Source organism: Acinonyx jubatus, chromosome B4 (genome assembly GCF_027475565.1).
Source record: "Acinonyx jubatus isolate Ajub_Pintada_27869175 chromosome B4, VMU_Ajub_asm_v1.0, whole genome shotgun sequence".
NCBI classification, from domain to species: domain Eukaryota; kingdom Metazoa; phylum Chordata; class Mammalia; order Carnivora; family Felidae; genus Acinonyx; species Acinonyx jubatus.
Genome location: NC_069387.1, coordinates 31,053,246 through 31,063,006, shown reverse-complemented (window position 1 = coordinate 31,063,006; position 9,761 = coordinate 31,053,246). Strand labels below are relative to the sequence as shown.

The following is a 9,761-nucleotide window of genomic DNA, read 5'->3' as shown; positions in this document are numbered from 1 at the left end:
TTTTTGTTTTTAACGCATAACAACTTCCGCCCGGCCTTGAAGCCGAACAAGCGAGCCAGTGCATAAACCCTGCCAAGCTGCGGGCCGGAGGGGTACGTCCGCGCGCGAGGGCCCCCGCGGGAGGAGAAACCTGGGCTGGAACACCCCGGCCCAGCCCGGTCCCTGTCCTCCTGGGGGAACGTGGGGACGGCCCCTCCCTAAGCGTCTCCGCGCGTTGAGTCCGCGGCGCCAAGAGTAAAGTGTTTTCTCTAGAAACGATTTCTCCTGAATCCCTTAGCCGGAGGAAGGGGATTAAAAGTGACAAAGAAAGGGGGTGGGTTCCGGAGAGACCTCGGGCGGGGGGGGCGGTGTGGAGCGGGCGCCCTCGAGGAGGGGCTCAGCGAGGCGAGCGCAGCCCCGCAGCGCGCTGGGGCGCTTGAGGGGCGCGGGTGGGGGACGTCGTGCCCAGGCGCGGGGGGTCGGCTGGGCGGGGGGAGGGGCGCTCCGGGCTCCCACCTCCGCGGCGGCGCGGGGACAGGGCCGGACCAGGCGCAGGGCCGCCTGCAGGGGCGGGCAGTGCGGTCGGGGTCCCGCGGCCGCCCGCGCCCCGAGGACGGAGGCGGCGGGGGCGTGGGGCTGCGGCCGTGCGCTCCGCCCCGCGCGGGGACCGGGCCGCGCCTCCCCCTGCCGCATGTGCGCGGTGTTGTGTGCCCGGCCCTGCTCCTCCTCCTCCCCTCCCCTCGCCGCCGTCCCCTCCCCCAGCGGCCCCGAGTGAGCGCGAGCGCCACACAGCCCCGGGCTGCCGCCGCCGAGCGCGCCGAGACGCCGAACAGGTGGCCGGAGGCTGCGGGCGCTGCAGCGGGGAGAGGTGAGGCGAGCCCCGGGCCAGGCGAGGGCGGCCGGGCCGGGCATGCGAGCCGAGCGGCCCCCCGGCGCCGCCGCTTGCCCGCGCCCCTAGCCTCCCGCGCGCCCGTGCAGCGGCCCCGCCGCGCCCAGCGTCCAGCCGCCCCGGCCCGGGGCCGCTCCGGCCGCGGTCAGCGAGGGGCGCGGGCCGGCCCGCGACGGCGGCGGCGGCGGCATGAAAGTGACCGTGTGCTTCGGGAGGACCCGGGTGGTCGTGCCGTGCGGCGACGGCCACATGAAAGTTTTCAGCCTCATCCAGCAAGCGGTGACCCGCTACCGGAAGGCCATCGCCAAGGTGAGGGGCTGGGGGCGCGAGGGGCGCGGGGGGTGGGGGCGGGAGAAAGGGGGAGGGAGGAGGAGAGGGAGGAGGAAGAGGAGGAGGGGGAAGGCGCCGGGATCAATATGGCGCTTCCTGGAAAGGGGAGGAGGGAGACGGATGGGAGGCGGGGAAAGGGAAAGTGCGGCGGCCGGGCCGGGCCCGGCCTCGCGGGCGCCCCCCGCCCCGGGGCCGCGGGCGGCAAAGTTGTGGGCGCGGGCCGGGCCGGCGGGGCGGGCGCAGCCCCGGGTGAGCGCGCCGGACCCCACGGCCCCTCCCGGGCCGAGCGCCTCCCTCCTCTCCCTCGGGGCTCCGGCCACCGGCTCCCCTCCGGAGCCTGCCCTGGGAGCGGAGCCTGAGCCCAGCCCTCCGGGGGGCGCGGGCGAAGCCTGGCCGGACGCCTCTCTCCCGGCCGCGGCTGCGGGCGGTTGAAATCCAGCCTCAGGCCTCTCCCCGCTCCCAGGCCCCGCGGCGGAGGCTGGGGAAAGGGAACTTTTTAGGTTGGAGCAGAGTTTAAATATTCCACACACGGCGGAGAGCGGCCGCATTTGTGCTCCAACTCTCCCTTCGCCCGGGCGGGGGAGCGAGCCGGAGCGCCAGCCCTGTCCTCGGAGCCGCCCGCGGGCACGGCCGGCTGCTGGGGGACAGTCGCCGGCTCGCGGTCGGGAAGGCTGCCCCCAGGGGTACCCCCGCTTCCGCCGGCTCGCGGACGTTAGCGGGGCACGGAATCCCGGTGCAGGAGAGGCTGGCGTGCAGCGCTCCTTGAAAACGCACAACCCTGCAGTCAGTCACTGCATTAAAAGTTTTCCTGCGAGGACTTCAGCGTTTACGTATCTGGAACTAGTTCCATATGGTGCCGGGGCTGCGGAGCCAGGGTCTGATTTAGGAGTGGAGTAGATTTCCCTTTTTCTTCGTGGAGTGATAACATTGTCTCCACTCAACTGCGTTCCTCTACAATGTGTCAGAAGTGAAAAGGCATTTTGTTAAATTGTTTTATCGGCTGTCTGTGTTTGACAACAGCCTACACCTCCGAAGTTTCTGTCAAGCACCTGAGGATATCTCCTTTGCTGTAGAGTAACGTTTTGTGGAGACAGCAAGGTCACTTAAGCATTTTCTCATTTGTTCCCGGTAGTGGAGTAGCCCTAGCTTCTGTGGGCGTTGAGGCAGTACACGGTGGCTTTGCCATTCTGGGTGTATACAGGGTGCTGGGGGCAGCATCCTTCGGTTCTCTCTGAACTTAAGGGGAGAAAACTTTTTTTACGCTATTGTTTGATTTTTAGTATATATTGGAAAGAATAGCATGAATTTGGCCTTTTCAAGATAATCTTGGGGCCATTTAGGAACCTGACACAATGGTGGAAGGTGTTGACTTTATTTAACTGCTCTAAAACGTTCCTTACACTTGGTTGAACTGTTATTGAAAATCAAATAAAATTAGTGGAAATTGGCATCCGTTTATCTTACATTGCTGACAAGGGGAAAGAAACATGCTCTCCACATCTACATTTAGCATTTAAAAAGACTGTTTATGAATGGCAGTTTATGATATAAATGTTCTAAATCAGTAAACAGATTGTATATGTACTTCGGAAACCAAAATAAGTTGTGAACGGAAAGAGAAATACAATAATACATAATCTGTGGTGTGCCTGAGTTACTGAATAGGGAGAGGTGAGGGACGTTTCCTTTCATTTTACTTGTTTTACATGCTTAAAATGAGTTCTGTTTCGTTATGCGCACAATGGACTTTGGTTAAAAAAGGCTGTTTGGGAGATACAAATGTAGTTATTTGGTTGATTGAATCATTCATTCCTTCCCACAGAAATTCTTAAACATTTACTGTGTCCAAGGTATTGTTCTGGGTGCTGGACATGTAGGGGGCCCATTGGCTGCTTTGTGGAAATTGGAATGTGAGAGTCTAGGACAAGAGGCTCCATGGTCCTTCCAGTGAAGGAGACCAGTGGTGTGTCTGGGCACATGATTGGGCGGTGAGGAGAGGAGCATCTGGGATGTTGGGTAGATGTAACTGAGGAGCCTTGGTAATATATTTGGACTAGTGTTTTTAAATATTAGTGGTAGTTGTTCCATAGTGACCTGGGACCATGGAAAAGGGAATGCAGTTCCCTTATGAGAGTCTGGGAAGGCATCCTTAAGAGAAGGGACATGTGAGCTAAGTTTTTAGAGGGTAAGTGTGAGATCACCAGGTGGAGAAGGAAGGGAGGATGATTCTCAGAGGGTGGTGGTAGCATTGGAGTTGGATATGAATGAGAGGGAGGAGTCAGAGATGAGTCAGGGCATTCTAAAATTATTTAAAGTCTCTTTCAGTGCAATCCACAGTTCAGTGGGTGAATTTTAAGATGGGCTTTGTAGTACACAAAGTTTCATCATTGAGTCACAAGACTGTTGACTCTCAGATGTTCCAAGAGTCTGAGTGTCTTCTAGGTTCATTTGTGTTTTTTCTTCTGAAATTGCTAGGTAATGGTTAAGATTAAACTTCAGTCTTTCTTCTCATTTCTCCCATTTTATTTAAGGTGATTATGAAGCAAACATATTAAGACTTGCTGTAAATTTTATCCTCTTATCTCTTCTTTATCCCTTATTGTTTAATAGGATAAGATAAATTTTGTATGAAGAATTGGGTAGCTGGGTAGTTGTGGAGAGGTGTTTTGAGTTGCTAGGTGACATGTGGCATGACAGACCCCTGTCTGGTGGGGAAAATGTGGAAAGATCCTGTGGCTTTGAATAAAAATCAACTAAGTCTGCCCCCCCCCCCCCCCCCCCGCCAAAGAATGGAAAAGGGAGAATAAAGGTCCCAAGTCACCCAAGCTTTCTCTGCTATAAGCGTTTTGTAGTGTGGTGGGGCTATTATATTTGGCATTATATTTGAGCTGTTTTCAGGTTAAACAAATCAATTTTTCTGGGCAGTGGAGTGGTGTGACTTAATACCAGAAATGTCCTCAATAAGCAGATATTTGAAGGCTTACACTTAGTCATAGCATTTTTTTTCCTCTAGTGAAAAAATGTTTTTCTGCTTATGATCGCTGACGAGTGAAGATGCTTTGGCTTTTCCATCTCCGTCTTCCCATCCTCATCCTGACCCTATCTAAGGAGGGTGTTCTGCTAGACACTGAGAATTCTCTTGCAGGCACTCTTCTTGAGTGCTTGGAATCGGAGGACTGGCTGCTGTGTATGTGTCTGTTCGTTCTTCTCGTGCCTGCAGCCTGACTCATCCCTGAATCCTGATGGACACAGGTTACAGAGCACCAACTGCAGTGACTTGTTAGTGTGGTGCCCTTGGTTTCTGGAGTTTTCTTTGCTGGCCACTCCTTAATTTTGAGTGAATCAAGGTTGGCCCCGAGGCTTCCCATTTTTCCTGCTGTACATCCTAAATCTGGTTAGGAGAAAGTCTTCATGCTTGCTTAAAAAATGTTAGTATTTTAGGGGCACCTGGGTGGCGGTTAAGCATCCGACTTCAGCTCAGGTAATGATCTCATGGTTTGTGAGTTCAAGCCCCCTGTCGGGCTCTGTGCTGACAGCTCAGAGCCTGGAGCCTGCTTCAGATTCTGTGTCTCCCTCTCTCTCTGCCCCTCCCCTGCTCATGCTCTGTCTCTTCCTCTCTCTCTCAAATATAAATAAACATTAAAAAAATTAAAAAAAATGTTAGTATTTGAAGGGCTGCTGTGTACAAAATGTTATGTTCTATGGAGAACTATAAGACAAAATCCTTGCACTCAAGAAGAACATAACCTAGGAGACAAGATGGGTACATAAAACAATAATAGTAGGTGGTAGCATTAATTAACAACAGGGTGTTAGAGACAGTAATTGATTCCAGATTTTAGAGACATGAGTGGTTATTATGGCATTGGGTTGGGGGGGGTCCCATTTGGTCACTAGGGTTGGTATTGGGCTTAGTGAGTGGGACAGCTAGCCTTACTGTAGGGCAAGTGCTTCCTAGTTGGGTACTAGAGTAATCTCAAAAAGCACCTGCCTGGCTAAGATGTTTTGGTTCTCAAGGTCTGCCGTGGGGTCCAGGCATGAGAATCTGGAGAGCATCTGCTGGGTTTCTGAGAGGTGGAAAGGAGGGGATGGTATGAAGGGAAACTGTGATCCCAGGTGATTCAGGCTTTCAGGGCTAGTTTGGCTCCTGTGGAGCATTCATGCAAGATGGTGGGTCAGGATCAGGAGGAAAACTCTGAATGCCAGGGCTTGACCAGTGGGATGTTACCCAGTTTGATGGTACAGGAAGGACTAGGTTATTTGGGCAGGGTAGTAATAGGGACTAGTGGTCCTCTGGGAGGATGTCTGGAATAGCTCTTTGGATGGGATCTGCCTTCAGTCTAAATGCTGCTAGCTGAGTGCTGAGTAACAGAGGAAGAAGGGTAAAGTGAGGGAGGGGAATTGCAGGAACCCCTTAACTCACTGCTTCCCCCATAGTCCTCCTCTCTTGGGGGTGGTAGGAGCTTTGGTTTGGGTTTAGAGACATAGGTTTATTTATTATTGTTATGACTATTTTTTATTACCATTTAACCTTGAGCAAATGAACCCTACAGAACTTTATTTTGCTCATGACTAAAGTGGGCTACTCCCTTGCAGCGTTGATGTGAGTGCTGGACAGATGATGAATATGAAACTCTTCAGGGCTGGATCTGAATCACTACTGTTTCACTCACCAGCTTTACTTCCTGGGAAGCTTTCCCAAGTATCCTATTATTCCTGTTTGGTTTTTTGCCTCTTAAGAAGGCAGTGGTAATTCAATTAAAGATTAGGTAAAAGTGTTAATATTTGCCTAAACAGTACTGCAGTCAGAAGAGCAGTGTGTGTGTGTGTGTGTGTGTGTGTGTGTGTGTGTGTGTGTGTGTGTGTGATTGGCTTTATTCTGTGGCCTCTGGCCTTTGGGGCCACTGCTTCTGTCACTGAGGCAGGGAAACCTAGTAATTAGAATCATTTTGTTATTAAAAAAACAAACATGAGTTTACAGACACTTTTGAAAATGTGCTCTTCTCTATTTGGCAGGGGTGGGGCGGGGAACTGTTGACTACTGAAACCATACAACTCATGGTTTTGATGAAAAATCTTAACAGTTGCTGTGAGATTTTCCTGCAAATACATATATAACTGTTGACACATTTACAAGCTTATTGAAACTTTTAGGAAAACAGTTATATTGTTGCAGAGTGTGAATGACAATAGAAGCAAGCATAAACATAGTGAAATGAAGTAAATGTTACTGTTTTATTAAAATTTTCTACCTTCTCAAAGGTGAAAAAGAAATGCAGTGTATCTGAAAGGCTGATCTTTCTAAAATGCAAATCTCATTTTACTCTTCTGTGTAAGGGCCTCTGCACCTGCTTTCCCTAGAGGCCAGGTCCTGCCACCTCAGCACAGCCTGTCCCTTGCGGGACCCCTCCTGCCTCCAGCCTGCCCCTTTCAGGACTCCTGCCTCCAGACTCTCCCTCACCAGACTTCCCCATCCCATACTCCACCCATTTGGGCTTGCTTGCACTTTCCTGCCTTTGCTCTGGTGTTTTCTGTTTCTTCTGTCTGGGATGCTTGCTCCCTCCGCGTCTGTTCATTTATTGAGCTTCAGCTCAGATGACCCATCTTTGGGAGGCTGGCCCTGCCTCCCAAGCTGTTTGAGGTTCTCCACCTCATACTTCTACTTAGTGTGCTTATCTATGGAACAGAACTGAGCTCTGCCGCCCCCTCCCCCCCAACCCCGGGTGGAATGCTTGGGGGCTGTGGCCTTGCCTCAGTCTTACTTGAATAAGCAACATCTTCTGCATAGTAATCTTAAAGTTGGAGTAAATAAAAAGTGGAGAATAAACACATCACACATTCTTACACAAAAAAATATACTTTTTCTTGGAAGACTATGACCAGCACTCTAGGGTTTGGTGTGTTTGGCATATTGGTACAAACATTATAATTGAAGCTAAGATTTAGTGTGATTTGGAGTACCTGGAAGTTATTCTTTTGTGTCAGCTCTTTTGAAGGAGGCCAGTCTGTTTTCAGATCAAGCAGAGGGATAGTCATAGGGTTTGCGTTGGGCCTGGTTCAAGGCAGGTGGCCAGAGCAGTGTGGGAATCTGGCCCTGAAACATACCTATGTTGGGTCTGGCGCCTCTAATTCTGTCAGTTGGATCCTTGGGTAGGTGCCAGCAGTAAATAGAAATGCTTAGGATCTGAGATTCACAGAGAGAGTCTGGCTGATGTGAAGTGCTTCTTGGCTCATGGTGAACCCGGATGCGTTGGTCACAGAGGTTATATTTCAAGTCTCACTTGTACCACTAACCTGTAGGCGGGTCCTCCATTTGCCCTGGGAGGTTTTTACCTCCCTGTAGAGTTGGATGCAGCTTAGTGATGTTGATTACCCAGGAGGTGTTTGGAGACCTCTGTATTTTTTCAAAGATGGGAAGAAATGTGTAAAACTGGTCCAGGTAGGTGATTTCCACAGTTCTTTTCCTCATGGTAAAATGGTTGGTTAGGTCTGCACACTGTGCTTTCCTCCTACTTGGCCACTCATACAACACTCCTAGCTTGGACCAAGGTCAGTGGCAGTAGAGGTAGGGGAATCAGTAAATTTATATGATTTTACCTGTTTTTGGTGTCTTTCTGTTTTACATGGAAAATGGAAAAAGCTTTATGAAAAGAAATGCAGAGTTCTGTGAACATACTATAAAGCTGGTATATATGTACATATATATGTGTATATATATATTTGTCTTCTAGTCATTTAAAATTTTGTTTGGAAGAAGTATGTATAAATCACTTTTTTTTTTCATAGCTCTGTGTCTTATGTCTGGCTTGCCATCTTTAGGTGATTTATGCCATTAAATATTACTATTGCTTATTATTTTCTCCTCTGTCAACTGATATTGGAGCTTAGAAACAAAGTTTGAAGCTCCATAGCCAAATGACTTGAAATGTCAATTATTTAATTTTTTCTCTTAAAACTAGACTATAAAATATGTGTGCGGTAGAAATAAAATCACATGTCCACACAAAAGTCATGTATGTGAGTGTTCATTGCATTATTCATAATAGCCGCCAAACGGAAATAATCCCAGTGTCCATCAACTGGACAAAATACGGTTTATCTATACATTAGAATATTATTCACCCATAAAAAAGAATGAAATACTGACACATGCTGCAACATGGATGAACCTTGAAAACGTTATGCTGTGTGAAAGGAAGCCGGTCACAAGAGCCCACATGTTGTATGATTCTGTATATACAAAATGACCCGGGTAGGCACGGCTATATGTAGAGACAGTGGAGTAGTGGTTGTCTAGGGCTGGGGGTTGGGGGTAATGGAGAGTGACTGCTAATGGGTCTGTTTTGGGGGTAATGAAGATTCTAAATTTAGATACTGGTGATGATCATATGATTCTGTGAATATACTAAAAACCTTTAAGTTGTACAGTTTAAATGGGTGAATTTTATGGTTTGTGATTCCATCTCAGTAAAGATGTTAAAATATAGACTACATAAGTCACTATGAACACAGCTCAGTTTTTAGGTGTTTTATAGTTCTGTGAGTCCTTGTAAAACATGGATTTCTGTGTCGGAGGTGCTCAGAAACCTCAAGTGAACACTGTCTATTTTGAGGAGTTTCCCTTATGGTGTGTGAGGCCTGTGTTCTTGGGCCTGCCCACTCTGTCCTGTTGCTGTCTGGTAAGTTCTTGACTGCTGAGCCTCCAGGTCCCCTGGGCTCTTTCTGTTACCCTCTCTCCCTCCTTAAAGGGGCCCCTGACTGTTCACCTGTTCTCCCTCAGCCAGAGATTCCTTCCTGCCTAGCTCACCAGCTGCCTTTGTTGAGTGAAGGCTGCTCATGAGGTTCCAAAGGTGTCCATAGTGAAAAGCCTTACCAGTTTTTGGTTTTGGTGCTCAGACATTTTGAGCTTTGGCGAATCTCACAAGCTTTGTGAGGCTCTGTTTTCCCGTCTTCATCTTCCCGTATTGAGATATTCTGGCTGGGCTCCCGCTGCCAGTCCCCTGAGCTAGAGACCGTCGTATCGAGTCTGTATTGTTCGATACGGTGCTCGTGGAACTGTGGGATATGAGTGATGTGCAGTGGCTCTTCAGAGGAGCAGACAGGGTGCAGAATCTCTTACTCCACCCACCCTTTCTGTGAAAATACTTTGCTTCTGTAACTTTGAAACAATGGGGCTTGACTCTAGGTCAAACACATGCTGTTGGAAGTTACGATATATTTTGCCTGGAGTGTCCTTCAGAATTCCTTACCATCTCAAGATAAGTGTCTTTTAGGATAAGTTACATGCTCAGAAGTGACTTAATAACACTATTCCTTTTGCGAAGTATAACTATATAATATTACCTAATACTAAATGTAGGATATGTGTATTCATATGCATACATGTTTGTGTTCATGAAGTTATTTTTATGGCAATATAAATGTAAGTGGTTTTAGACATGACAGCCAGGTCAATATTATTTTTCCCACTTTTGATGTTTTTCAAAATTCAGATTCTGTATGACTTAATATTTTGGAACTCAGATTTATTTATTTTTTTTCTGGTGTATGGTTTTTCTTGTTA

General features: G+C 49.0%; 1 protein-coding gene across 13 annotated transcripts in view; it reads left to right on the top strand.

Annotated features, from left to right (window-relative positions):
• Nucleotides 1-926: 926 nt before the first annotated feature.
• Nucleotides 927-9,761, top strand: part of PARD3 (par-3 family cell polarity regulator) — a 665,533-nt gene continuing 656,698 nt past the window's right edge. For 6 of the 13 annotated variants that reach the window (XM_027073798.2, XM_027073805.2, XM_027073792.2 and 3 more), the window contains exon 1: nucleotides 928-1,177. In XM_027073798.2, coding sequence (XP_026929599.1) covers nucleotides 1,058-1,177 — 120 coding nt within the window. In that variant the 5' untranslated portion in view covers nucleotides 928-1,057. Of the gene's footprint in view, nucleotides 1,178-9,761 lie in introns of all 13 variants that reach the window. The other 7 variants (XM_027073800.2, XM_027073806.2, XM_027073797.2 and 4 more) reach the window with 2 other exon arrangements.